Source organism: Guillardia theta (assembly GCF_000315625.1).
Source record: "Guillardia theta CCMP2712 unplaced genomic scaffold GUITHscaffold_14, whole genome shotgun sequence".
Taxonomy (NCBI): domain Eukaryota; class Cryptophyceae; order Pyrenomonadales; family Geminigeraceae; genus Guillardia; species Guillardia theta.
Genome location: NW_005434660.1, coordinates 974365 through 1000549, shown reverse-complemented (window position 1 = coordinate 1000549; position 26185 = coordinate 974365). Strand labels below are relative to the sequence as shown.

General features: G+C 53.2%; 7 protein-coding genes across 7 annotated transcripts; 4 read left to right on the top strand and 3 right to left on the bottom strand.

Annotated features, from left to right (window-relative positions):
• Positions 1-958: 958 nt before the first annotated feature.
• GUITHDRAFT_66805 (hypothetical protein) lies at positions 959-1708 on the bottom strand (the record flags this gene model as incomplete). Its single annotated transcript, XM_005837594.1, has 1 exon — positions 959-1708. The coding sequence occupies one exon, from the start codon at positions 1706-1708 to the stop codon at positions 959-961; it is 750 nt and encodes a 249-aa protein (XP_005837651.1).
• A 3920-nt stretch (positions 1709-5628) lies between these two features.
• GUITHDRAFT_135286 (hypothetical protein) lies at positions 5629-7515 on the top strand (the record flags this gene model as incomplete). Its single annotated transcript, XM_005837593.1, has 2 exons — positions 5629-6987; positions 7354-7515. The coding sequence occupies 2 exons, from the start codon at positions 5629-5631 to the stop codon at positions 7513-7515; spliced, it is 1521 nt and encodes a 506-aa protein (XP_005837650.1).
• Positions 7516-9239: 1724 nt separating this feature from the next.
• GUITHDRAFT_151217 (hypothetical protein) lies at positions 9240-10854 on the top strand. Its single transcript, XM_005837592.1, has 3 exons — positions 9240-9269; positions 9833-10499; positions 10551-10854. Exons 1-3 carry the CDS (start codon positions 9264-9266, stop codon positions 10697-10699), a joined length of 822 nt encoding a protein of 273 aa, XP_005837649.1. The 5' UTR covers positions 9240-9263; the 3' UTR covers positions 10700-10854.
• A 330-nt stretch (positions 10855-11184) lies between these two features.
• GUITHDRAFT_135284 (hypothetical protein) lies at positions 11185-12787 on the bottom strand (the record flags this gene model as incomplete). The annotated part of the gene is made up of 12 exons (XM_005837591.1): positions 11185-11223; positions 11273-11390; positions 11475-11524; positions 11580-11640; positions 11702-11730; positions 11786-11866; positions 11914-11995; positions 12043-12119; positions 12173-12232; positions 12281-12393; positions 12456-12519; positions 12755-12787. The coding sequence occupies 12 exons, from the start codon at positions 12785-12787 to the stop codon at positions 11185-11187; spliced, it is 807 nt and encodes a 268-aa protein (XP_005837648.1).
• Positions 12788-15115: 2328 nt separating this feature from the next.
• GUITHDRAFT_151216 (hypothetical protein) lies at positions 15116-16681 on the top strand. The gene is made up of 4 exons (XM_005837590.1): positions 15116-15569; positions 15619-15780; positions 15829-16355; positions 16400-16681. Exons 1-4 carry the CDS (start codon positions 15207-15209, stop codon positions 16521-16523), a joined length of 1176 nt encoding a protein of 391 aa, XP_005837647.1. The 5' UTR covers positions 15116-15206; the 3' UTR covers positions 16524-16681.
• Positions 16682-16750: 69 nt separating this feature from the next.
• Positions 16751-20821, bottom strand: GUITHDRAFT_135282 (hypothetical protein; the record flags this gene model as incomplete). The annotated part of the gene is made up of 1 exon (XM_005837589.1): positions 16751-20821. The coding sequence occupies one exon, from the start codon at positions 20819-20821 to the stop codon at positions 16751-16753; it is 4071 nt and encodes a 1356-aa protein (XP_005837646.1).
• A 783-nt stretch (positions 20822-21604) lies between these two features.
• GUITHDRAFT_135281 (hypothetical protein) lies at positions 21605-25581 on the top strand (the record flags this gene model as incomplete). Its single annotated transcript, XM_005837588.1, has 13 exons — positions 21605-21685; positions 21740-21783; positions 21857-21876; positions 21930-21985; positions 22050-22130; positions 22591-22623; positions 22677-22753; positions 22798-22846; positions 22938-23009; positions 23149-23217; positions 23576-23626; positions 23759-25237; positions 25462-25581. The coding sequence occupies 13 exons, from the start codon at positions 21605-21607 to the stop codon at positions 25579-25581; spliced, it is 2232 nt and encodes a 743-aa protein (XP_005837645.1).
• Positions 25582-26185: the final 604 nt, after the last annotated feature.

Sequence of the window (26185 nt, the reverse complement as noted above, 5' to 3'; positions counted from 1 at the left end):
TTGGCGTCTGGAGCAAACTTGAAATTGTACGTGTAGAAGTAGTCCGGGACATACCCATCGATGTACATTTGAATGTTCCATAACAAGCTCTCGAAGTAGTCTGGGATGTTAAAGGGCATTCTTGACACCTTGTCGAAAGCACGGTTATCCAAAGGGATTTGAGAGGCCTTCAGCATGTCTTCATATTCTATCTTGACGTTTTCATACTCGAAGTTTTCGTCCCAGTCTTCATCTTCTTCTTCATCATCCTCAGGTAGGGATGAACCAGCCAGGTTGTCGTCTTCATCCAACTCGGCCTCTTCTGATTCTGACTCGTTCAAAGCTTTCTCGTACGACTCAACAAGCTCTGCGCCTCCCTCATCGCTCATCTCCGCTGGTTCTATGCCAAGATTCTGCTTGTCCTGCTGGGTAATGGTGGTCAAATTTCTGCCATTGCCAACCATGGCAGCCTCCTCCTCCAATTGCGCCTTGTCGTCAGGGATGATTCCGCATGCAATAAGAACTTCCTTCGCAGCATTCTAGGGAGATGAGACTTCAGATCTTGACACGGAGCAAGAAGCAACGTGTACTCACCTGTTTGGCTGCTCGAATGCTCCTTTCAGGCTCGCCGACAAACGCTTTCCCCTCCCACATGATGGTGCATTGCCAATTCGTGTTGGGCAATTGGGAAGATGAAACATTCAACTCAGCAGCTGATTGTTTGTATTTCCTCTGATAGTACATGGATAACTCTGAAACGTAGTCCTGCCGCTGGAGCACGTTCGAGTCTGTGTCCGCCATTCGATCTAAAATGTCCAAAGGGGTGTAGGACGGGATTGGAGGGACATCCTTCTGCACTAGCGACATGAACGCGTGCAAGAATTTCCAGTCAAACATCTTTTCACTTCCGTTGAGCAGGAACCTGTCCTTAAAATCCACCATCGATTTCACCTAGTCATTCATCAAAAAGAGTCACAGATCAGTGTACGCCAATCATCGCCTTCACCTTCTTGTAGGCTCTGAAGAAGCTTTCAAAGCTACCTCCGCGCACCTTCGGCAAGTAGTCGTTGCCATTCATGATCATCAGGACGATCAAGTCTGCACGAACTGCCTGTGACTGGCCAGGGAACAACCTCTCAAGACTGCGGACAACTTCCCACATGCTGAGGACGATGGAGGGAGAAGACTTTCCCTTGGCCTTCCTGCTGCTGGGATGCTGCGACATGTCCTTGCCGGCATAGACGAACAGATCTTTGACCCGAAGCACTGCAAGGCCCTGAAGCACCAGGTCAGCGTCTCCTCCAACTATTATGATCTTCTCGTCATTTTGGTTCTGAAGCAGGTTATGAATCCATTCGATGATCTTGATCTCACCTTCACCAGCTACATCTGCGCCCGAAATGTAGAAAGCAACATTCTTGAACTTGGCTGATGCCACAAGCCGCAGGGCAGCATAGTACTCGCAAGCCTCCCTCATCGTCTGCATGAACTTCGTTCCTGGGGTGATGTGCAGGCCACTGAGCTTGTACTTGGAGGCCTTGGACGACTTGTTCCTGCGCTTCCTTTGAGTGAGAAGCTTTGCCAAGGGCCCCGGGCCATCGAAGGCCAGTACGACGCTCTTGGTGGGTATCAGGGTGCGCAAGGTAGCATCCAGCTCCTTGTACACTCTCAGTATTGCATGCTCGAAGTCCTTGGCCTTCCGACACGCGGTATGGAGGAGGCCGTTCATGTCGAAGAGGACATGGTCGAACTCCTCATGCTGATCTTCAGTCGCCTTGATGACGGCCGACGGAAACTGCTGGGTGAACCATCGCTGAAACCCGGAGATTCCCCCTCCTCTCAATCTACTCACACCCCTGTAACATCTCAGCTGTTTCAATTGCTTGGCACTGATGCTGCCACGTTCGAAGCAGGGTAGAGGATGGCCTGAGGCTAGCAGATGGCCTGAAGCCAGCCAGGAGCTGACCAGCGCAAGTAGAGTGAGAATGAATCGACCAGACATGTCATGTCTCAACGAGGAAGAAGCGAGGTTCCTTTAGACATTCACGCATGGTTCAAGCACAGCAATCTCTGCTGAGTTGTCTTCCTCCGCCTTTATCCTTTTCCTTCTCCTCTCCCCTTCCCTTCTTCTTCTCCTCCTTCCTCTCTTGCTCTTTCCTCTCCTTCTCCTTCTCTGTTTTCTTCGCTTCGTTCCTCTTCTGTTCGCACTTGCAGCATGCCTCACTCCATTACGACTCAACGCCTGTACCCCCCCACCCCTTCCCCACCCCAAATTTCAAAGATAAAATGACCCGTCCTTGACCCCCCTGCCCGACACGAGTTGGGAGGGAAGATGGAGGAGCAAGAGAGGGCGGAGGAGCGTCGGAGAGAAGAAACCAGGGGTAACCCACACACTCAGTCATATAGGCTTCAAGCTCACCAGGGGTAACCCACACACTCAGTCATACAGGCTTCAAGCTTACCAGGGGTAACCACACACTCAGTCATATAGGCTTCAAGCTAACCAGAGGTAACCCACACACTCAGTCATACGGGCTTCAAGCTCACCAGGGGTAACCCACACACTCAGTCATACGGGCTTCAAGCTCACCAGGGGTAACCCACACACTCAGTCATACAGGCTTCAAGCTCACCAGGGTTAACCCACACACTCAGTCATACAGGCTTCAAGCTTACCAGGGGTAACCACACACTCAGTCATACGGGCTTCAAGCTCACCAGGGTTAACCCACACACTCAGTCATACAGGCTTCAAGCTTACCAGGGGTAACCACACACTCAGTCATACAGGCTTCAAGCTCACCAGCGGTTTGAAGCTACAGTAGGAGGCGACTCGTCGCACGTTGTTCTGATGTTCACCCGTATGTACACCCACTGGCACTGCACCCGAGCAATGCACAGTAAGCGCACAGTAGCTGAAGATAGACAGCCGAGATATCCAGAGTTGCTTTTGAGGATAAGCAGGGAGTGAGGAGCAAGGGTGATTTCAGATTGAGGAAGGTCGACGGCTACTGCAGCGGTCTCTTGGAGTTGGTATCTGCACAAGGTCACCAAAAGTATAACTATGGAGTCAAGCGAACTGGAGTGCGAAACCATGTTCGAGACCAAGATACTGACATGGCCTCTGATATTGAAGGGTAGGTATCGCATGCCAGTAGCATGTCGAGCGAGTTTGTCTCATTCAGAATGATTTTCTTGTATGAACATGTAGAAACGATTGTATGGAAGGTGCTGTTGAAGACATCGGCAACGGGAAAGAGGCTTTTTTCAAGATACTATGCTTTCACACTGGAAGTGGAACACAGCAGTCGAAACAGTGCTCAGTTTCCAACATGGTCGACATTCTGGACGTATAGCGACAGAGAGCGTGGTGATACGCAAGCAATACTCTACAGCTCAAATCTATACTAGTGTAGTAGGATACTATGAAGAAGATGTTGGAAGGTACGTTTCCGTTGCCGTATTACAAGGTGTACCAAAGAGACTGCAAGCAGAACTTGGGAGTCGAAGGTCAGAAGGAGGCAGATTACATCAGACATCCTCTTTGTCATCAACGATGCGATCTATAGACTCTCCTGTACAACCTTCCTCCTCTCCGACAAGAGCTCAACTATTCCTGTGAGCACCGCTTGAACAAGACCTAGATCAAGGTGCCTTCACTCTCTTCCAAGAGCATTTCATTGGAAAAGTATGCTTTGAAGCTCTCCTGAAGCTGACAACAATCGTTCCCCCTCGTTCCTATGTTTGCTCCTTCCCAAAGACGACGTCATCTTCTAAGACAACATAATCGCAACACAAGTTCTATCAGGCTGCTATTGAAAGCAATCTCGACATACAAGCTTTGACAAGGCCAGACATTAGCTTCACCACCTCACTATCCCAACGTCGCCGTCGCCCTCAAGTCAAAGACCTCTTCGCAGCTTCTGATCCCTTGCAATATGTTTGGACTACAAACATCCCACAAACTCCGCTGGAATCGAGAGGGAACCACCTCTGTAGGCAACAAGCTTCAGAACATCCTGCTCGCCGCCAGTGATGCTGGCTGGGCAGAAGATAAAGACTCTTGACGATCACAATCAGGAGATCTTGGTGCGAAGCACTTTATCGAGCAAACAGGTGGGAAGCGACTTTGTCGCTGACCCATGGGCGAAGCCCTAAGGCTTTGAAACTTATGCGAGATTTTCTTATCACGATTCTCACAATCTCTTTAAAACTTTTCACCCTGCTATGATATAGAGATTATTTCTCACACTCTTACTGTATGAAAACTTTCAACTCAATGTGAAAAATCCTTATGAGAATAGATGGGATTTGAGGTAGCGAAAAATCAGAGCAGAATGATGCGAAAAATGAAAGTACGAAGTGTGTCCCCAGCAGCAAGTACAGAGTGTGTCCCCAGCAGCGGTCATGGACCATGGGCAGGTGAGCACGTGCAAGGGGATTCATCAACCCTCTATCGGCTGGCGATCGGAGAGCTCCTGTGCCGCTACTCATCCTTGGGCTGACCAGAGGATCTCTGGACTTACCGTGACCGAGCTGCTCGTCTTTGCCTGTCAACACAAGACTGTCGGACACTGCTGCCGTTCCGACCCCTTCCTGGCTCGCCTCAAGTCTGAAACACAAAGCGCTCTCAGTCTCTTTCCTTCGACATCTCACGTGGACTGGTCGTCAACGTTGTGCAAGACATCTCTGAAAGAGTGATATCATCTACACCTTGATCCTCTTGTCACTTCGACATTCGAGCCAACAGGCTCCTGCACACCTGTATGTGGGAAGAATCCTTAGTCGTTGCAGTCCTCGTGTCCCTTGGAGGTATATCTAGCTATGTTATTCCCAACACACACCCATTGAGCCTGCCTCGTCCAGTACACATGCAGCAAGTGGATCCGAGAGGCACAGGGGCTTGAGGGAATCACTGACGTTAGCTGCCGCTCAACCACTTCTACGAGCTACAAGACAACAAAACCGTGTTGTTGTCAGTGCCAATGCAAGGTTTGCCAGCCCAGGCCCGCACACGGCGCCTGGCAGGCTCCTGTACGGCAGGGCTGTCGGGGTGTGCGCCCATGGCCGTGCGGCACCTCCTGCCTCCCGGATCCAGACCTCGTCATTGTTCAGTGACTGCAAGGTTCAACCGTTTGGCGCGGCAGGTGGAGGGTTCATTATGTGAGAGTCATCAGTACGGCTCGGAAGGATTGTCCTCGTACTGTTTTTTAACTTAACTTTGAGTAAAGGCAAGTCCGTGTAGCCCGGGCCGTCCGGACCGGGACAAGCGCTGAGCAGCGAGTCGCCGTCGGAGATAGAGGATTCAAATTTGAATCACCACCCTACCCCTCAAAAATTTCACCAAAAAGCTCCATTTTTGAAGGGTAGTACTTCGTCACCCAAGGGCAGGGCAATCATTTCCCCGCCAGTCCCACTCGTGGGTGCCCTCGCGCTGCTCTCCCCCTCGCCCTCTTGCACATCTCTCTTTCCTCCCTTCCTCGTGCTCATCTGAGACATCCTCCCTTCCTCGTGCTCATCTGAGACATCCTCCCTTCCTCGGGCTCATCTGAGATATCCTCCCCGCCGTTGATCCTTCAACGGTTTCCCCCGCTCCCGCACAGCTCTTGTCCTGGCAGTGATTCGATATCCCGCACATTCGAAGCCGAGATGGAAGATTCGACAGCCGAAAGTTCGACGTGCATGAGCCCCGTGGCCTCGAAGACGCAATTAGATTGGTCAGAATGCCCGACGAAGAAGAAATCTGCCAAGAAACAGAAGTGCGGGAGAAAGTCCAAGAAGAGCGATGAATTGATCCAGTACAAGCTGAGTTTGATTGAGGCTAGCAACAACCCTGGTCAGCATGGTTTCACGCTGATGATGATTGCAGAGGAAATTGAGGAGGGTTACGCGGTCAACTGCAGTCCCTCGCAGATCAAGGCAGTCATTTCCTGCATTAAACATGTCATGAAAGACACGTGTGCCCTGGCATGCGGTGCGATGATTTTGCAAGTCGCCATCGAGGAGGACGTGGCAAACTTGGATATCGTGAGGGAGGAGGGCGCCATCGACTTGATGGTGGAATGTATGAAGTTCCATGCAGGAGACGCGGATGTGCAGAGTTCCTGTTGCATTGCTCTCGCTTCGTACATAGAACTGGCTATTGGTGACTACCTAGCACCTGTGCCTTACCAGCCCAAGAGCGCAGCCAGGGCTCGGCAGGCCGGGGGAGCTGAGGCAGTTGTGACAGCGATGAAAAGATTCCCGAAGAAGCGCGAGCTTCAAGAATGCGCGTGCGCTGCTCTGAGGAGCATAGGAGGAGATCAAGAAGCCGGTGTGGAGAGGGTCAGGAATGCGGGTGGTATCGAGGTAGCCATTGCTGCGTTGCGGAATCACGGCAAGAACTTGAAAGTTGCGGAGCAAGCATTCTCCTTGTTGTTCTCCCTCTGGGGAGAGGGAGAGATGCAGACCTGTAGGATGTTTGGGGAGGCTGGCGCGATCGAGGCAATCATGGATACCATGTTGATGCACAAGATGCGAGGGGAGTTGCAGCTGAAGGGGAGCATCTTGTTGACTGTAGCATCCTCCACTTTGCAGAACTGTGCGAGGCTTCAAAAGCACGGAGGAGTCGAATTTGTCATGCTGACCATGCGGAACCACCACGACATGTGGGCGCTTCAGGAGGTGAGCTGCAAGACGTTTGCGAACTTGGCTCTGTTGGGCATGCCGACCCAGGATGCCATCAGAACAGTGGGTGGCATCGATGCTATCGAATCGGCCATGAAGACCTACGGGAAAGTGGCTAGAGTTCAGGAAGAAGGATGCCGAGCACTGCACTGTCTTGCAAACTCCAACCCCGTCAACACAGATAGGATCTTGGAACTCGACGGAATCCCAAAGATCATAGGTACCATGAAGGTGCACCGCAAAAATGTGACTGTGCAGATGCACGGCATCAAAGCTCTCAACGTGCTGATTGGCGTCAACAAGGCTTCCCAACTCTTGGCTTCAGAAGCCGACAGCATCAAGGTCATCCTGGCAGCACTGAAAGCATTCGTACGGAACGAGGAAGTGCAAAAGGATGGCACCTTTCACCTTGCTCTGATGGCGGACGGCAATCCACGCAATCGGATGGCGATCAGAAATGCAGGGGGCATCGAGGCCATCATGGCGGCTATGCAGGCCTTGCCTTGCCAGCAGGATGTCCAGTACGCGGCAATCAATGCCCTGGGGGTGCTGGCGCGGTCGGACAAGGAGAACCAGGACAAGATCAGGGGGGCCATGGGCATCGAAGCGATAGTAGCGGCCATGAGGGCACACTCGACCTTCGCTCTGCTGTTGGAGGCTGGCTGCGCTGCCCTCGGCCACTTGTGCGAGTCCAACAGGGAGAACCAGGAGAGAGTCCGGCCCGAGGGCATCAAGGCGGTCATCACTGCGATGAGGTTGCACAAGGAGGAGGCGGACTTTCAGAGGAAGGGCTCCGTAGCGCTCGAGTCGATGGCGCGAGGCAACGAGGAGAACAGGAAGAAGATCGACGGGCTGCTGGCTGACGCTTAACTACTGGCAGCCGGAGCACGCCAGTGAAGCCTGAGGTGTGAAACTTGATTGATTTTCTCTCATTGTCTCTACCTGATTCCCTGTCACCACAGCAGCGATAAATAACTTGATCCCTGTGCTGAGCTGCGCCTAATGCCCGGCCCGGCTCGGGCCGGCCCGGCTCGGGCCGCGGGGCGTCGAAGTCGTAGTGGTACCCAACTTTTACTCAAATCTGAACGAGCCTCGGACCGTTGAATCACACGGTCATGTATTGGCCACTCCTTTTCTCAAAGTTCAACTAAAAATCCGAGTACGAGTCGGACAATCAGGACTCAGTGAGAGTAGAGGAGGTTTCAACTGACCATGACACTGTCCGACGGGAGCACAGCGGCCACAGGCCATACTGGCCGTACGGCGAGAAGAGAAAAGACAGCGAGAACCAATCATTGAATCCTCATCCTGCCTCAGTCACTACTCAGCGCCGTCCAAGGCTCCCCCAACTTGAACTCAGCAACTGATACCTTCACTTAACACTACCAGTGACACGCAGGATCCCCGCCCCCCCCCCCACCCCCCGGCCCATGCCAGCCGCATGTCACGGGCCGACTGCCTGCCTGTGCCCCCCGCCGAAGGATGCCACGCACCGCAGCGGCAGCGGCCGGGCCGCCCGGCAGCCCACTGGGCCCTGCGTATGATCAACTCCGACGGCGCGGCGAGTGACTAGGCCCGGGGACCGCGGCCCCCCGGCCGGGCCCCGCCTAGTTCTTGCAAGGTAACTTACCCGATCCCCGCCCGGGTGGAAACTTGAAACTTGACTTCTTTACTCAAAGTTAAGTTAAAAAGCAGTACGAGGACAATCAGGAGAGTCGAGGAGGCTTGACCCTGACACCGTCGCACAGGCCACTTGAACGGCGAGAAGAGAAAAGACAGCGAGAACCAAACCTAATCCGAAACTAGTAGGGATATGAAGAAAGCTAGACTCGTACTCAGTGGCAGGCCGGGCAGCAGGGCCGGGCCCGGGGCGGCTCCGAGGCTCAGTAGTAGGCCATGCCATCATGGCCCGACTGCCAGTGGCACCCTCGATGATGCCGGGCAGCGAACTTCGGAGGGCGGGGAGGCCTTGAGCTGATCAGGCTTACCGTGCATGCCATCATCATCGCCGGTCGGATCCTGGACCGGCTTCGTTTGCACTGCCAGCGGCAAGTCGAATCACCTAGCCGCAGAGACGTACCGGTGGTAGTACGCCGGGTCTTGGAATGACTCAAGTAACGGTTGCTGTCCCCCAAACTTAACGGATACCTTCACTTTAACTGCGCGCAGGACAAGTCCCCCGCGCGGCCATGCCAGCGATGTCGCGGTGGCCGCTATGAACTTTGACCAGAGTCAGTCAAAACTTTTAGTCACCGTCTCCTTCAGCCTAGTAGTGCGACACTACCACTTCTTTACTCAAAGTTAAGTTAAAAAATCTACTAGTACTGACTGGTCACCATAGTAACGATTGGCACTGACCCCACCCACCCCTCCGCCAGCTACCCCCGGACTGAGTGAAGTACCGGTCAATTTGCCTTGGCGGCCTCCAGCTACATAGGTGGCAGAGATACCAAATAGGGGCGCGAGTGAGGACCCCACCCCCAAGGTGAGTTATTACCTATTGTCTCGGTGCTAAAATGTGGACCCCATACCCGTCATTACTACCCCTACCCCCTGACAGTACTGAAATTCCGACACGTTAGCGAGGCAAGAGGAGGAAGAACTCGGAAAGCAGCAGCATGCCGGTACAACAGACGTTCGCTTGCTGCGCTCTCAACGCCTTGGCCCCTGCATGCGCTGCCTCCCCAACACCTATTTTCATCTCCTGCTCTTGGAGACTCTGTCTCTTACTCTCCTCCTCAGTCCAACCGTCTCTCCCCCTCTCTGCATTCTGCTCTCCCTCTCTCCCTCAGCCCCCCCCCCCCCTCCTTCTCTCCTATTTTGTCCTCTTTCACTCTTTTCTTCTCTTCCTATGTTCGGTACCTCTGTACCTTGCTACCTTCTTCGCTCTTTACTTTTCAGGCTCCCCCCTTCCCTACTTCTCTTTTTCCCTAAATTCCTTTTGGAATTTCATGTCGTTCTGTTTTCGCGACAGTCACCTCAAACTCCACTTTTTCGGTCACCAACACCAAAGTTTCTCCTGTCCTCCTACATGCAGTGTCTCTTCATCTTGTCATGATGATTCTTCATCCAATCGTTGTTCTTGGATCGCACGTTCGAATAAGAAAGCTTGAAATGCCCCATCGGTTTCCATGACAGTGACCAACATAGGGAAATCTCTCATTGCGCAAATGACGTACATGTGCAGCAATTTTCATCGGACAAGGTCTCAGATTGGGATGTCTCGTGGCTGGGATATGCATATTGCCTTGGTCTAGGATTTGAGCATCCCGAGAACTGGGGCACAGGAGACTATGGTGGCATCCGCTTGTACGACTGGGACGACAAGCTGTGCTGTCTGTTGAGGCAGTACACGGTTGACTGCGGTGAGATTCTGTCCGACCATGGCCTCATCGGTTCTTGTGTCCACAAGTATCTCTGTGGGTACGGGAGTACCCAGTGCTTCCTCGAGAATGTGCAGGAGGAAGATTCGTCCTGTATTGTGACAGATTTGAGGTATTACCTCAGGTTGCAGGAAAAGCAGTTGGGAGGTGAGTGCAAAAACAAGTGCTGTTGTCTTCGACAGACAAGCAAGTGCCGCTGCGAACCTCCAATCGATGAGAATCGAGTGATATACAAGAACTCCGGCAAGGTCTGCTGCATCAGTCAGAAGGATGCATTGAAGATCACGGACCTCGACTCACCTCCTGGTTTCCTCTCCATCCAAGAGCGGTGGCTTTGCCTGTTCTGCAGTGTAAACATAATTCCCAAGAGCCCCTTTGTGGAATTCTTCACATCGCGCCTGTATGGTCAAGGGAAGGTGCCAGGCACGAAGATGCAACACTCGTCCTTCTTTTCCCCCGATGACCTCGGAGGTAAGCCTCACTTCTTATTGCTTCTTCGACTCCTGAACCATTGCTCTGCAGTCAACAAATCGGCTGCGCAAACCTCCGCATCTGTCGGGTTTTCTCAGAAACCAGCGTCTCCTCAACAACAAGCTTTTCCTCAGCAGCCTGGAGGTTATCCTCAACAATCGGGCCCAGAGATCAGCCTACCGCAACCGATGAGGATGTAAGCCGGGTGGTAGTATCTCAGCACCGCCGCTACACTGACCAGTCCAGTCAGTCTTTACGTTATTGACTGTAACGGACTTGATAAGTCTTGCTGTCCTGTAATGCAATCATACAATTGTGCAATAGTGAGGCCGTGAATGAAACTTGCTCAGCTTGTGTCCTGATCCGAACTGGCGGCTGTATGGGCTGCTGTGGGACGCGTTTGACATTCACGCTGTTTTCATTAGTGCCTTCAATTTTTGGATTCTGAGTTAGAAGGAGTAGACCGCAGAGATAGATGGCGAAGCAGAAACTACAGAGAAGTGTTGATCTGTGAAGGGCGAGATATGAACCGCAACTTCATTTTTTAATCTTACATCATTGTGGAAGGTGACATGGCAAGATTTGGAGTTGAGATCACTCACGACAAGGAAAAGACAAGAGCAACACAGCATTTCCACACTAGAATCAAGGCTCGGCTTGATCGAAGCATCGAGACGCGTTCTCACTAATCGTCAGTGTATCTGAGAGTTATGTTCGGAATTATCTGGAAACCAATCTGAATCTTTAGGATTCACCAGGGTTGCAGATCTCACCCTGAATTCTTCTTGTTCTGCTACCTCGTTCTGCTTTCGAACAAGAGAAACAGGATCGATCGTCGGCATTTTGCTGTACCAAATACTTCCATGGACGAACGTTGTATGCGGGTTATAACTACGGCAAGCGAGAAGCGGGAAATCAAAAAGGAACACAACAATCTTGACTGGAAACTCAAGTGAAATCAGACATCTGCTTTACCTCGAGGTGCTCACATTGAGTCCTGAAGAACCAAAGGAGGCTTCCTGCTTCTGCAGATCGAGCAGTTGGAAACATTCGAACAGCCAAGGAGCAAGTCTCAGGTACCACTGCCTCCGTCCCGTCAGGCAATTGCACGTCCAAGGCAGAAGCGGTAGGATCCTGACTCCTGCACTGATATCAGCGATCATGTTGAGATCTGTTGTCGTGAAAATCCACGTGTGGCACACCGATGCTCTCTTTCACGCTCTCTTTCAACCTTTCAAACCACCAACATCGTCACGACATTCACCCAGTCATTCCTAGTCACCAACCGGATCACCGCCCTCATGAGCAGTGTCATTCTTCGCTGCTTTCAAGAATTGACGAAGGATTGCTATTCTCCTAAAGGCAACCTGCCCCAATGCACTGCATGAGGTAGGAACAAGCATCCCGAACTTACATCCTTTGGAGGGTATCTGATTGGATTGTCCTCACAGAGCAGCTCCTTGAGCGAATCAAGCTCTGAGATCTCCATGGGAAGTCTGACAAAATTTGAGACGAGCTGCCTTATCAAGTTCTTTAGACTTACACATTGATTTGACAGCTCCGCACATTGAGGCGTGCTATGCTAGGGTTTGGGTTCTTTAGGAAGCTCTCGATCGTCAACTGTAAAGCGAGATAGCAGTGAATTCTTTTGGATGGGACTGACCAGTTCTTACTTGCAGCCCTTCTTTGCGGATAGGATTCCCAGCAAGCGACAGGTCGGTCAAAGTTTCATGCTGCACATCAAGATCAAACCTTCTACAAGCATCCAACACCATGCCCACCCGCTCAAAGCCCTTGGCAAGCAAAGAAACCCCTTCATGTGATATATCGTTACTTTCCAGCCAAACCGTTGTAATCCAAGGAAATCCAGTAGACAGCTTGTCCCCGACAAGAGCTGAAATATTGTCACAGTTTATCGTTACAAGTTTTGACACGTCCAAAAGATGTCTTGATCACCGGCGCCAGCATTTCCAATTGGTTTCACTTTTTCGTAACAGACTTCGAAATTCAGATCGGCAACCTAAAACATACAAGCATCATGGAGTGAGACTACAAATGGCACTAACATTGCTTGTTGGTAGGAAAGCATCATCCACCCAGCTTCGCGTCAAACCATCACAGCTTCTCGGAGATGATTTATCCTCTAACTTTCAAAGCATGTGTCATCTCAAGTCATGCAAGCCAGCAACACGGCCAGATTCAATCCAACCCTTACCGCCAAAGTCTGTATTGAAAACATGAATCCTCAATCTCACCTGTAGTTGTTCATCCCCAGTGTTGCCATTCATGGCACGAGCTCCTCACTTGCTCCCCTGTGATGCAGTAGTTCCACGCATCCTCCTCTCGCCCCGCGAAATCTACACTTGCAGCTTCCTCGCCTTCACTTCGAGGGAAAGAAACACTTCCTCGTTGCCGTTCTTGTGTAGGGTCTCACTTGTTCTTGTGTAGGGTCTCAGTTTCTCTCCTCCCTCCTCGCCTTCTCTTCTCGCCACCCAATCGCGTTCGCTGAAATTTCCTTGGGCATGTTGCAAAATTCCTAATTTAAAGAGTCCAGCTAAATACAATTACCCAGACACGACCTGAAACTATATTAGCTATATCTTATTTCTTACATTACAATTTTTATGAACCCATCTAGATCAATCTCGTCCCAATCTGCACTAGAAAGACAGCTTTTCAATGATGAAAACACATCTTTTCCAAAATAGATTCTAAATTTAGCCTTGAAGCAGAGGGCCAGTTCGGTACATCTCCATTTACTAGGGGTAGGGGTGGACTTCTTATGAACTACAAGGGTGGGTAGTACGCTTTTGTCTATCGGAGAATTCAACCAGGGGTCATGAGAAGTCTTTTTCCTCTACAAAGGGGGTGGGTAGTGGACGGTAATGAAGGAGCTGGGCAATTTTTACCGGGTAGGGGTTAAACTTGAAGAAGTTGGGTGGGTCCGTGTGTGGCATGCTGGTTGGTGACCAGAAAAGGTGGGGTAGTCAACGGGGGCGACTTTCTACCGGTGTTTCAGATTTGGAGACATTCATACGGGTCCTTTTAGGAATTTTATGGTGTCATTTTAGGGGTACTATAAATGGTGGCTGTTGATGAAGTAGGGTGGGGTAGATGACTAGGGGTGGGGGGGGTGTCAGGGGGCGGCTGGATGAGATGTCAGTTGTTGGTTAGGAAAGAAGGCGAAAATGAAGGGGGGGGGGCGGAGGAGGAGGAGGAAGCGAAAGGAACTAGAAAAGCAGCATCGACGATGGAGCAGGGGAGGACAGAGACTATGCTGAAATGAAGAACGAGAACAAGCCAGGATTAGGATATCCAGTCTTCATGAAGAAGAAAGATTTGAGCGAATGGGGCGGGGGAGGGCAGGGGGAATGCGATGAGGTATGCTAGGAATAAGAGTCGAGGTAGATGGGGTATTTTGTGGGTGCAAGTAAGCATGTAGCATGTAGTGAGTGGAGAGTCATGAAATAGAGGGTGAGTGATCTCTCGATAGGCGAGCATTCGGGCAGCAGGGTTGCTAACTCTTCGTGAGCTTGAAGTTCCGTAGGTGACCTCTGTTTCTGCAGGAATGAATCAGGCTTTATAGGATATTTGAATGTTTGGGATCGCAAAACCTATTGCAGCGAACATGAATCTACCAATGTTATGTAGATGCACTTTGAAGATATGTTTGCTGCTGGTGGGATTCCTCGGCATTGAGTCGATGGAAGATAATATTCTTTCGTACAAATCGTCGGTGCTCGGCAGCTTGAACAGCGGGCAACAAGTTACCGGCAGAGTTTTTTCAAGTTCTTGCCATAACTATTTCATTAATGTCACAAGCGTTGGATACAACCTCGTCGTGGATCTTGACAGCAGCTCCACGAAACTTTTTCTGTTGGTTAAGGCCTCGCCCATTTTACGTCACTCACTTGAAGACGAACACAACTATGCAAGTTACTATCAGGTGCCAATAGATATTGCTGTTTGCCTTGGCTTGCATTCATGCTGTTCTTTCACCTCTCGTTTCTGCTCGTGTTTTGTTGTTCCGACTCACTTCTCCTGCAGTTCAAAAAACAAGGCGATCACCATGGAGTCGTGGTGACATCAGAACATTTGTCACCGGGTCGTTGGTACATTGGCGTATGCAATTATGTTCAAGACAGCCCCTTCTCTGAGAAAGGAAGCAATGCCTTGCTCGAAAATGAGCGAAGGATCGATGCAGAGTATCGTGTTACAGCCACCTTGAGACGGACTAAGAAAGGCGAAGCATGCAAAGATCCAGCCTGCAAGATTTCTTCCGCTCAACATGCGAGGGAGGCGGCCTTGGAGGAGTGTGGTGAGGAGGACCTTTGCAGGTGGAAAATCTCCGCGTCACCAGAGCCAGGTACAGGACTGGAGTCACAGGGAAAACTTGTGGCCCGGGAAGCATTGACGCCGAAAGGCTATCCACGTGCTCATGATGCCTCTGAAGCTGCAGACAAGCCAAGAAAGAACAAGGCAGATCTCAGTGACCTTGGCATGCCTTCGGCTTCCAAAGAGCAGATGGCGGAATATCCGGTAATGCATACTTTATGTGTTCACTTGGTTGGTGACTCCATGCTTCAGAGGCAAGAAATTCCCTCTCACGAGATTTGCGGCAACGAGATCTCATCCATTTGCAAAGTTTGCTCAGAAACCACTGCAGAGAAATCAACCGCAGGAAAGCCAAGTCCGTGTTCTAGGGGAATGTCGTTTCAGATGAGCTTCATCCTCGGATTTGCAACTTCGTTTATGCTGATCACTGCCTGCGTCGTTTTCGCTCCTCGTTTTCCAAGCCATGTGAATCCGGCGTTCAAAGCCTTCAACATTCTGTACACCTTGGCAAAGGCTGATGGCAATGATGAAAAGATTGCCGGCAAGGAGCCGCGAGAGGACTTGAAAGCTATGCAGATTCAAGACCTTGAAGCTCGAAATTCTGCGCTGGAAGCAAAACTACAGCATGAGAAGGCAGCAGTAGAGAATTTGCAGAGGCTGTTGGAAGAGATGCGCCAAAGGAATGATCAATCTCGCATGGAACGAGATCAGTCGGCAAGAGACTTGACTTCCCAGGTCGGCTGATGCTCTGATTCTGTTTTTAAATGTTCATATCCATTCTCAGGCTTTGGATCTGCACTACACTAAGCAAGAGCTCGAAGAGATGAGGAGCAAGGTTCAGCAACTAGAGCAGCTTTCGGTACAATGGCAGGCCGAAATGGAAGCAGCAGAAAAGAAGATCTACAAGGTCACCAGGGAGAAAGCTGCGGCGGAGAAGGCTGCAGAGGTAGCAGCGCCTTTATTTTTGCTTTGCGGGGCTCTGATCCAAGAGCAGGTGCTGGAAGAAGAAGTCAATGCCGTTCGAGGGAGGCTTAAGGACATGGAGCGAGCGAACCAGAGGGCGACCAACAGCCCTCAACTGAGCAGAGCGAGGGGATACGAAGAGCGAGCAAGAGAGCGTCTTGACCTGAAGCAATTGGCTGTGGGGGACGAGGAACGTCTCTTCAGCGCCTTCGATGCCTCCAAGTCTCCTGCGCTGTCGTCCACCAAGTCCCCGCCGCGACCTGGACTCTACTTCGGTTCAGAGACAGGAGGAGGAAGCAGCACGGCCGAGACATCACCTGCCGACGGTCGCTACTTCCCTGGAAGATACTTCTCGAGCACGTCCCAGGCGATCGGAGAGCAGAGGAGCCCCTTCTGCCGCTCCACCAGCTCGGACATGATGCTGCAGCACCTCGGCGAGCCGTTGGGCCTGCCGACGAGCATGGGAGGCGACTTGGAGGGAGAGGGCCGCATGCAGAGGATATGCTACGCAGGGGATGAGCCCTGCCAGACTCGTGCGAGAGGACGAAGAGGGGGGAGGTGAGCGACAGCTGGAGATGGAGGGGAACTGACGCGTAGAGCAGGAAGCAGAAGAAGTCGATGACGCCTGACTCGTCAGGAGGTCGGGGAGAGCTGGAGTCATCCATGGATACGACCGACGACCTCGCTACGTCCATGGCGCTCGCAGCCTTAGAAGAGACTCCCTGAACTTTCTCGAAGACGCTCTCCCTTTTGCTCCACCATCTTCGCCCCCTCCCTTTCCCTTCGTTTTTTCTTCACCCCACACGTCCTGGTGCTATTATTTAGAACACAAACGCAGTAGATCTTACGGACCATGTAAACAAAATCTGCTGTTAGAGAAACAATAATCAAAGACTACTTCTGTTGTCGTCCTCTCCTCCTCCTCCTCCTCCTCCTCCTCCTCCTCCTCCAGATCAGACAGCATGTGCCATCGCATTGAGACCATCGAGTTGACGCATTTCCCCGGCTACCATAGACTTTCCTCCCCCCTTAGCTACTCCACTTCCTCTCTGTCTCCTCGCGCTCTCGAGCTCCACTGCCTTCTGCTTGCTCCCGATCGCTCTTCTTCGCAGGCTCTGCATCGACTTCCTGAGCTCGTCCAGACGAGACCGCACGGAACTTCTCAGCTCCTTGCTCTTGTTCAGGTACCGTTGAAGCTCCTCCTTCTCCGAGCTCTTGTCAGCTCCTTGGGTTCGATGGTGCAACGCAGAGACCGTGGAGGAGGAGGGCGAAGGTTCGAGGGCAGTTGAGATCCAAGTCTTGTCGGAGAAGCTCGTGGTGACAGGCGCTTGCAGCTTTTCCTTCTGTCTCTCCTCCTGCTTCCCATCCTTCTCGCCATTTCCCGGGCGTCTCACGGACTCATCTCTCCTCCTCGCATCTCTTCGCTGCTCATCCTCGTAGCGCTCGGCCGCCTTCCTCCGCTGCTCGAGAAGCTTCAGGGAGATCGAGTCAGGAAGCTCCGCGTCCTCTCCCCGGCTGACGATGGGCAAGTTGTCGAGCTTCAGTGCATTGCGCAAAGACTCAGGGGTAGCGAGGGAGGAGAAGGGGATCGTTGAAGCTCGTTGGCCGAGGTATAGGGCCGAAAAGTCTTCGGCACGATCGCATGCTGCAACAGAGTCTCCTCCTGCTCCTCCTCCTGCTCCTGCTCCTGCTCCTGCTCCTGCTCCTTCTCTTCCCAGGAGGTTCTTTGACACGATGAAAGTCGCCAACTTCCTGGCAGTCTCGTGCATGTCGTCGAGCTTCAGCTGCTCAGTGAACTTGTGGCGTCGACCTGAGATCGCAACATCAACTTCTGCCGTCGCTTCCGCCAGCATCCTCGGGGTCGCGTCTGAGTGCAACGTGGCGAACTTGATGCGGCAGATTGCCACGGGCGGCTCTTTCAGCACCTTCCCACCACAACCCGCGGGCTGGACCTGACAGAGGATCTGGAGCTGCTGCTGCAGCTGCTGCGTCAGCGACTTGACACCCTCGGGGGCCAGCAGGAGACTCAGGCTGATGGCCGACTGCTTCCATGCCTTGGCTGGGATGGACGCGCGAGCAAGGAGTGGCAGGCCTGCCTCGCCGTATCGGGCTGAGAACGCGGATCGCCACTCGGCCCCTTGAAGCTCGAAGACCACCGGCTTGAGGAGGGACCCGACTCGCAGCAGCCCCTGCAGCCAAGCCGAGCTGGAGTCGTGCTGGGGATCGACATGCAACTTGAGGAGGGGAGGGCTGTTGTCCTGTCCCAGCTCGATCTGCCCGTGAGAGACGCGGGGCATGTCGATGTTGACCAGAGCTGCTCCAGTGCTGGGATCCACCACCCACTTCGCCTCTCCCTCCTCTCCCAAGATGTCAAGCTTGCCCTCACCACAGAATCCTGCTGGCACACTGTGAAAGTTGTTGGACGACCCGGGGATTGTGTGGTCGAGCCGTGCCAGTGTGAAATTCGCGCCTCCCTTGAAGGAGGCCAGCTGGAGCCAAGCAGGAACCTTCGCGAGAGAGGAGCCACCGTACACGCTGAGCACATCCCGGAGATCAACACTACCAAAGCTGCCCGCCAGCATGTCCTGACGAGAGTCCCTGGCGCTGAGCCCAGCTACCACTCGAGCATCGAGGCATCTTTGCGGCTTCTTGTGATCTTGACATGCAGGGCCCGCGTAGAGGACAGCTTCGGCGATGAAGGAGGAGACCTTGGAGGAGAAGAAGGGAGTGCGAACCACCACGAATCTCAGACTCGTGCTGTCATACCCCAGGAACTCCTTGATGGCTGACGGCAGCGACCCAACGAGCTCGAGGTGCGGCTCGCCGTCATCAGCGAACTGGAGGGCAAGATAAGCTCTGAAGCTTTGGGACCTCAGGCCATTGAGGGGGATCACCACAACTCCAGTCAGACCCGCCGAGAACTCCGACGAGTCGCCTGACTGGCGCTGCTCGATCCTCAGAGAAGCGTCAGAGAGCGTCGAGCCTCCTCCAAGCGTCAAGTCTCCCAACGGCGCAGTCAGAGCCATCTTGCCATCATGCAAGGCTCCTGTCATGGTGACGTCCCTCCGACCGTCACTCAGCCTCTCGCGCTCCATCATGGGCAGCAGCAGCCGACCCACTGGATCCTCGGGCTTGAGGGACAGAGTCACAGTCATGGTCACACCCGCACCAACGCGGTTCACGAGGAGAGGAAGCTGCATGGGAGCGTCCGAGAAGTCGTAGGGAGTCTTTGACACGATCAGAGACATGTCGTGCAGGTCGAATCGCGTCCAGTCTGCTGAAGCTGCGGAGCCAGTCAGGTGCGCGACCATCTCCATGACCGTCTTGCTCGATGAAGCATGAAAATTCATGATCCATACAAAGACCAGATCGCGAAGAGAGGACGAACGATGCTGGAAGGTAGAGAAGATGGTGGAGGAGCAGTCGGGCCAGAGGGAGAGAGTCCCGTCTAGCTTGTAGAAGACGTTCTCGGCACCGTCTGTGTAGTAGCGAGCGAGCAGTTGAACATCGCTCAACGTCGCAAACTGCAGGTTCATGCTGCTCAGCCTCTCATGCACCTCACCAGCTGGGAACGGATCGCAATTCTCACGTGGAGCTCCTGTAAGGGCAGCCGAATGGCAGTCAAACCCGGCGAGAACCTCGGAAGCGGTCAAACTGCCATGAAAACTGCCTTGGGCCACTCCTTGAGGGGAGTCAAGAGGCTGTTGCGCGACGATGGGCATCTTCTGCTTTCCGAACACCAACGACCCATTGATGTAGGCGTGAATCTTGCGCAGAGAATTCTGAGCTCCCGGTCGGTCGAACTGGATGTCTCCCTGCAACCGAAGAACGCCGACAGCGTCGTGCACGTGAAGATGCGGGACGAGGGTCGTAGCTTCATCCCATGGGTGGTACGATTGCGACCAGATCACAGAGATCGCTCTCTCTTCTCTCCCTTCCTCGCGGGGAATGGGATGGGGATGAAGGCGGAAAGCAAGGACAGGGGTGCTCGTCAGTTTGTACTCGTTGTTCAGCCCTCTCATGAAAGTCCAAGTCCCGCTCAGCCCGTAGCCTCGCTCGCTCCCGAACACAGTCAGGTTGAGACCAACCCGCGCCAGGGCGTCAAACACCATGGGGGGAGTATTGCAGGAGAGGCAGATGGAGTCCTGAGACGGCGACAGGCTGAACGTGTTGACCGAGTCAGGGGACACCCGGCTGAGAAAATCTCGAAGCTGCTTCTGATCAGCTGGAGAAGAGAAGGGATAGGAGGGCACAAAGCGTTGCTCGTTGGGGAACGCCAGTTCCACTCGATACCCGCGGAACCTGAACGCGCTGGATCCATGGCAAAGGTTGCAAGTAACCCTCGTCCTCTCGGACACGCTGCAGTGAAGCTCGTTCTCGTCATAGTAGGTGCTTGCTGGCGCCTCCAGTGAGCTGGTGGAGCTGATGGGCTTCGAGTAGGACGAAGGCCTATTCTCCACGGCCTCTGCATTCTTGGCGCGCACACGATCAATCTCTGACAAGAGCTTCTCTACCCGCTGCTTCTTGTCGCCTTCACATGCCGTGATGCAATCTTGGAGTTTGCCCGCGGATGCCAGCAGGACGGTGTGAGCGCTCTTGTCCACCTGCGTCCTGTTGCACATGACAGCACAGGGAGGGCCGAGGGAGGAGATGAGGTGTTCGACCAGTTTCTTCTCCTTCTTAACGGGATCGAGCGGGAAGTATGACCCTACCCGCCCTCTGCTTCCTGGAAGAATCGCCTGGCGGTAAGGACAGTTGGGTCCATCACAGGCGAGCTCTCCTGCCTTGACAAACTCGTTGAATTCGCGCTGATCTGCCAGGGGCCCGAACTCGGTAGTTGGCTCGATTTTCTTGAAGCTGCTCTCCTTCAAGTCCGCGATCTCGTGCGGCTTCTTGATGTCGTCGTTGTCAAGGCTGCTGATGAAGGTCTTGATCTTGCGCTCTCCTGGCTCGCCAGCCTCTGCGTAAAGCAAGAGAAGGAAGAGGGCGAGGCTCGCCCTCACAAGCGTGAAAGAAACGGCCATGGAGGAATGTCCGGTGAAGGAGAGACAGAGAGGGTGGGAGGACTAGAGGAGCGCAAGGGTAAGGGAAGACGAGCAGAGGAGCAGGCACTTGTTCAGGAACGCAAGGACAGCATGGCTGCGAGACAGCTAAGGCGACTGCGAGTTGGCGGCGATAGCTCAGCCTGCAGCATGGCAGCCAAGAGACACGACAGTGAGTATGAGGGCGAGGCGCAAAGGTAGTGAAGTACTTCAAGTCTTTCCCTAGTAATTTGGGGTAGAAGTTGACGCTGCCTTTTTCTCTCTCTATCTATCTCTCTGGGGCGGATTTGTTACGAGCATCTTAGTGTCGGAAGGGCCCGGCCCGGTTCCCGGGTTCAGTAGCCTCCGATCCATTTACTCAAAGTTAAGTAAAATTATTAAGGAGGAATGCACGAAGGCATGCGGGTGGCAAGACGGATGGGGGAGGAAGGAAAGTGAGAGGAGAGAGGAAGAGAGGAGAGAGGAAGAGAGGAGAGAGGAGAGGGGGGGGGAGAGAGAGGAAGAGAGGAGAGAGGAGAGAGGAGAGGGGGAGAGAGAGAGAGAGGAGAGAGGAGAGAGGAGAGGAGGAGAGGGGGGGGGAGAGCGGGGGATGATATTTGCAAGCAAGGGTTGGGCACAATGTTGAATGATCCCAGCAAGCTCCTTGCGAGATCGGAAATGAACGAAGATCAGTCACAAGGATTCATGCGCGCAATGAGGAGGCAGATATAGCAGTGGAGGTGGTCGAGGTAGGCTCAAGAAATACCTCAAGAACTCGTCCAGTACATGCTGCAAACTTCAATGAACACGACGGGCAAACTCAGCCACTTGGTGGGAGTACAACCTTTCATGCCCGACACAGACCAGGTACAAGTCGGAGGTTGTGGAGAACGCTGTGATATGGACATGTTGTGCGACCAGGTTGGTGAAAAGAAAGAGGAGAATGACGAAGACGAGAAGAAGATGTGAGAATTGGAAAAGCTTGATGTGACCCTTCTCGGCTGACTTCATATCCCTGTTGAAACTTGAAACATTCAGCCTAAAAGTCAACCCCAAAGGTGTCCAATGACTATGTCTTCTATCATCGGAGCATGAATCTTCTTCCTCTCAGGACTTCTGCCTGGAAAGTACCATGTTGTTGGCCTCGTCAATATTGAGGGCAGTGAGGTATGCACTGTCAACACCGATTGGGTGTATGAGCATATTGCGATGGATTGAAAGTGTTTGACAGCGTCCGGCATTTTTGGATGAGTGTACAGCTATAGATCTCGAAGAGAATGCGGTCCCTCCTATCCCGGTCTTCATCCCTGAGGTTCTCTTGTTTTCTTCTGCTACGTAGGAGACATAACAACCACTACAAACAGGATGAGGATGAGGATAAGGATGAGAATGATGATGATGATGAGGAGGAGGAGGAGGGAGACAGAGAGGGTAGCAATGGAAGACTCAGCACGAGAAAGTTTCTCCGGCTTGCGCAAGAGCAACAAAGGTGAAACATTCGTTCTCGACTGGAGAGGTTTGATTTGGTGCGGTGTGACGGGGAACGTGTGATGTTCACTGACCTAGAAGATGTTATATTGACGACTATCCAGGAGAACACTGGATCTCTGCAAACCTCAGATCATGCCAAGGATCGAAGGATATGTATCCAACGGACGGGCAGGACCTGTGATCTATCTCTATCTCCCATCTCAAGAGACTCTGCTTTCTCTTGGTTCCCTCCTTGAAATTGTTGCTTCCTCCGCTGAACGCTGCTGCTGTTTCCAGGCAAGGACGACGAAGCGTACTTTGCATCTGAGCAACAGGTGTTTCAATGCTGCACAGGTTGTGATTGCTGTCTCATTGCTTCATGACACAGGAACATGCATGGCGATCGTGTCTGCTCACGATCTTCTTAAGTGCGCAGTGCGTGTTCTTCTGCCTGGAGGGACCGAGGTGCGCACAATGACGTTGGCAAATAATCTTTGAATTTTTTTCAGATTCCCTCCTCACCTTCTTTCCATCCTCCGATCGCTGCAATCAGCAAAGGTGAATCATCCAGGGTTATCCTTTCTCTCTCGAACTCTCTTGTCCTTTTTCTCCCTGCCCAGAGCTTGCGAGGCAACTGACGCGAAGTCAGGCTGTGATGATAAAGCGGTTCATGGTTGAGGCAGAAGAACAGCTCCCGGGCAACAGACAAAACACAGCGAGGGTAAGAGGCAGGATCATTGACGACGACACGATTGTCGCTCGCCTTTCAGTCTTGGTGGATGTGGTTCCCTGCTTGTCTTTCCTCGTGGTACTTGCCGTCGCCACCCTCGCACCCCTCCATCCCTCTCACGCTTGTGCAGCGGAAAAAAAGTGTCAACCCGAAGATCTCGTCAAACTTGCTGCGACTCGAAAAGGCGCTCGATGCCCAAGTGAGCATTGCAGTCCTCCATCCCCCTCCCTCCCCTCCCTCCCTCCTCCCTCCTCATTCCTCCCTCCTCATTCCTCCCTACTTCTTCCTCCTTCCTCCTCCTCTCTCCTCTCTCCTACCTCCTCCCTCCTCCCTCCTCCCTCCTCCCTCCTCCCTCCTCCCTCCTCCCTCCTCTCGTCTCCCCTCCACCCTCCTCCCTCCTCCCTCCTCTCGTCTCCCCTCCACCCTCCGCCCTCTTTCCTCCTCCTCCCTCCCTCCTCTTCGCTCCTACTTTTCTTTCCTCGATATTCAACTCCCCCTTCCTTCTCCTTCCTTCTCCTCCCTGTGCTCTCTCTGGCGTGACGCCCCTTGTCCTTCAGATCCGCCAGCTGCTCATCAGCTCGGGCTGTCTCCTCAGACCGAGTTACAAGGTGAGGGACAAGGAGGAAGGGGGAGAGGAGGAAAGGAGGAGAGAGTCATGGAGGTGGGAGGGAGAGATGGGCAGGAGATCGAGGGAGAGGGTGGAGGAGAGGAGAGTGAAGGAGGAGGATGATTGAGCGCAGGCGCTCTTCGCTCTTTCGGCTGACAAGTGTCTTCACATCTTGGAGGATGAAAATGTCCTTCTGGAGAGCAACAAGAAACGGATGGAGGACATACTGGACATGTACATGCAGATCAGTGAGGAGGTTGCGGACGGGTCCTCCAATCAGAAGAATGATGGGTGGGGAGACGATCTCCCCTCCTCCTTCTCCTTCTCCTCCTTCCTCTCCGCTCATCTGGATTCCTCTATCCCCATCCTGTCCTTCAGTACTCATCCTCCTCCAAAACTCAGAGTGACCCCAGTGGATGGAGAGATTTGGCGCTCAAACTATGCGAGGAAGGCCAGGAAGGCTCTTGCCAGCACCACCTCCTCCACGGGCGGCGGGGAGGAGCAGGGGGCAGACAAGTTGGAGGAGGAGAGGGGGAACGTCATGATCGAAGATGTCTCGATGGAGTTGGCAGGTGGGCTATGGGCGGATCAAGAAGTTTCTGTCAGGTGCTGCAGGGAAGCAGCAAGGAAAGGCCTGTCGGAGTATCTGCGAGGAGCCCCCAAGTTGTACAGGAAGGAGGAGCATGAGAGGAGGAAGAAGCGAGCGATAGCTGTCTTCAGCAGCCTTAGCAGGGGGCCAGCACGGCGGGAGCACCTGAGTTGCCTCCTGTCTCTGTGCGACCTGCAATGGAAGGAGGAGAAACGTCAGTGCGAGCGAGTCTCCTTCAACTTTCTCCCCTGCCTTCACGCTGCCGCCTCCTGCTTACAGGAGGATGGGTGTAGGAGTGGACTGACGTTCTCGAGCTTCTCGGGGTGCGGGAGGAGGAGAAAGGAGAGGGAGGACCCGTTCACCTTCCTTGCCTCGAATCATCGTTTCTACGAGCAGTGCGAGAAGGAGATGGCGGAGGTTGGGAGGGAATTCCTGTGCCTCCCATTGAAATGCAGGAGGAGCGAAGAGAGGAAGATGGAGGAGGGGGAGGAGGGGGGGGATGCGAGTGAGAGGAGGAGGAGGACTGCTGAGTTGAGGAAGGTCAGGATGAAAGACGGTCGGCCGCTGCTGTGCTGCCGGCTGTACGTCCTCGGGCCGAGGGAGGCGTACAAGGAAGAAGAAGGGTTTCAACCTGAAGGCTGCGAATCTCCTTGTTTCTTCCAGAAGATCGCGCAGAAGGCAGAGGAGACGAGGGATGGGGAAATTCTCGCGTCCTCTAACTCCCAGGAGGAGGGCAGGGGTGATGGAAATGGTCGGAGCGCGGGGAAGGGTACAGGAAAGAAGAGTGCTTCAGGCGGAGGTGGGGGAGGAGGAGGAGGAGGTATGGAGGACACGGACTGGCCGTCGTTGCCGCTGCTTGCAAACATTCGGAATTCGAGATGGAGTGACAGGAGCAGGAGGTTTGCGGGGAGCGAGAAGGAGGAGGGAGCAAGTGACAAGGGAGGCGAGAAACAAGGAAACTCAAGGAGGAAGAGAACGACGAATGCGCTTGAAGACGCTCTGTCCTCTGCGTTGGAAAAGAAGGTATGATGGAGGCGAGGGGAGAGGAATAAGAAGATGGGGAGGGAGGGGAGAAGAGCAGAGCAGAGCAGAGCAGAGCAGAAGATTGAGAAGGGCAAACAAAGAAGGGGAGGCAGTGAGAGAATGATGTAGGGGCGAGGAGGTGAAAGTGAAAAGAGACGTTGCTTGATCTCGTATCTGCTTTCATCTGATCAGTCAGTGAAACTCACCGTTATGTTTGGCAGCAGGCGCAGTCGTCACATCAGAAGCAAGATTGCCCTCACCACAAGGACGATTGCCTGGTCGCCCTGGACTACGAGGCGAAACACTCGCGATCTCTATCCACTGACTTGTCTGTTGAGGTTTAAAAGCCTTCCTCCTCCTCCTCCTGTTGTTCCTCCTCCTACTCCTCCTCCTCCTCCTCCTCCTCTTCCTCCTCCTCCTCCTCCTTCTCCTGTTGCTGCTCCTGCTCTTCTTCCTGCTGCTTTTGCTCCTGCTGCTTCTCCTCCTTCTCCTCCTCTCCTGCCCTCCGTTCTCCCCTCCCCTCCTGCCCCCTCCTCTCCTCTCCTCTCCTCCTCCTCTTCTCTTGCACCCTGAATAAAGTTTGCAGGTCTCGGATGCGTCTAATCGTTTCACTCTGAGCAGAATCGATATTGTGAGGAAAGAACGTCTGCGCCAGCGAGGTCAGAAGAGGGAGGCAACTGGTGACAAGAATGCGAGCAAGGGCAAGCTGGACGGATCAGTGTTGGACGTCGGCAGTGGGGAGGAGAAGAAGGAGGAGGGGGAGGAGGAGGAGGAGGAGGAGGAGCAGCAGGATGGGGGTGATGAGAATTTTTCTAATCCGCAACAGACTATTCTGCAGGATAGCTCGATTTCAGTCGTAAGTTTAGATTTGCCATTGAAACAGCGTACATAGCGGTGTGATCAGCAGGTATTAGAGCTTGTTGTCCATGGGTTCCACTTGCTCAAAAG

Coding starts and splice junctions, on each gene's coding strand:
- GUITHDRAFT_151217 (XM_005837592.1), top strand. Junction 10,500..10,550: donor TTCCCCCGATGACCTCGGAG/GTAAGCCTCACT, acceptor ATTGCTCTGCAG/TCAACAAATCGGCTGCGCAA.
- GUITHDRAFT_151216 (XM_005837590.1), top strand. CDS start 15,207: ATGTCGTTTCAGATGAGCTTCATCCTCGGATTTGCAACTTCGTTTATG. Junction 15,781..15,828: donor CGGCGGAGAAGGCTGCAGAG/GTAGCAGCGCCT, acceptor ATCCAAGAGCAG/GTGCTGGAAGAAGAAGTCAA. Junction 16,356..16,399: donor AGAGGACGAAGAGGGGGGAG/GTGAGCGACAGC, acceptor CGCGTAGAGCAG/GAAGCAGAAGAAGTCGATGA.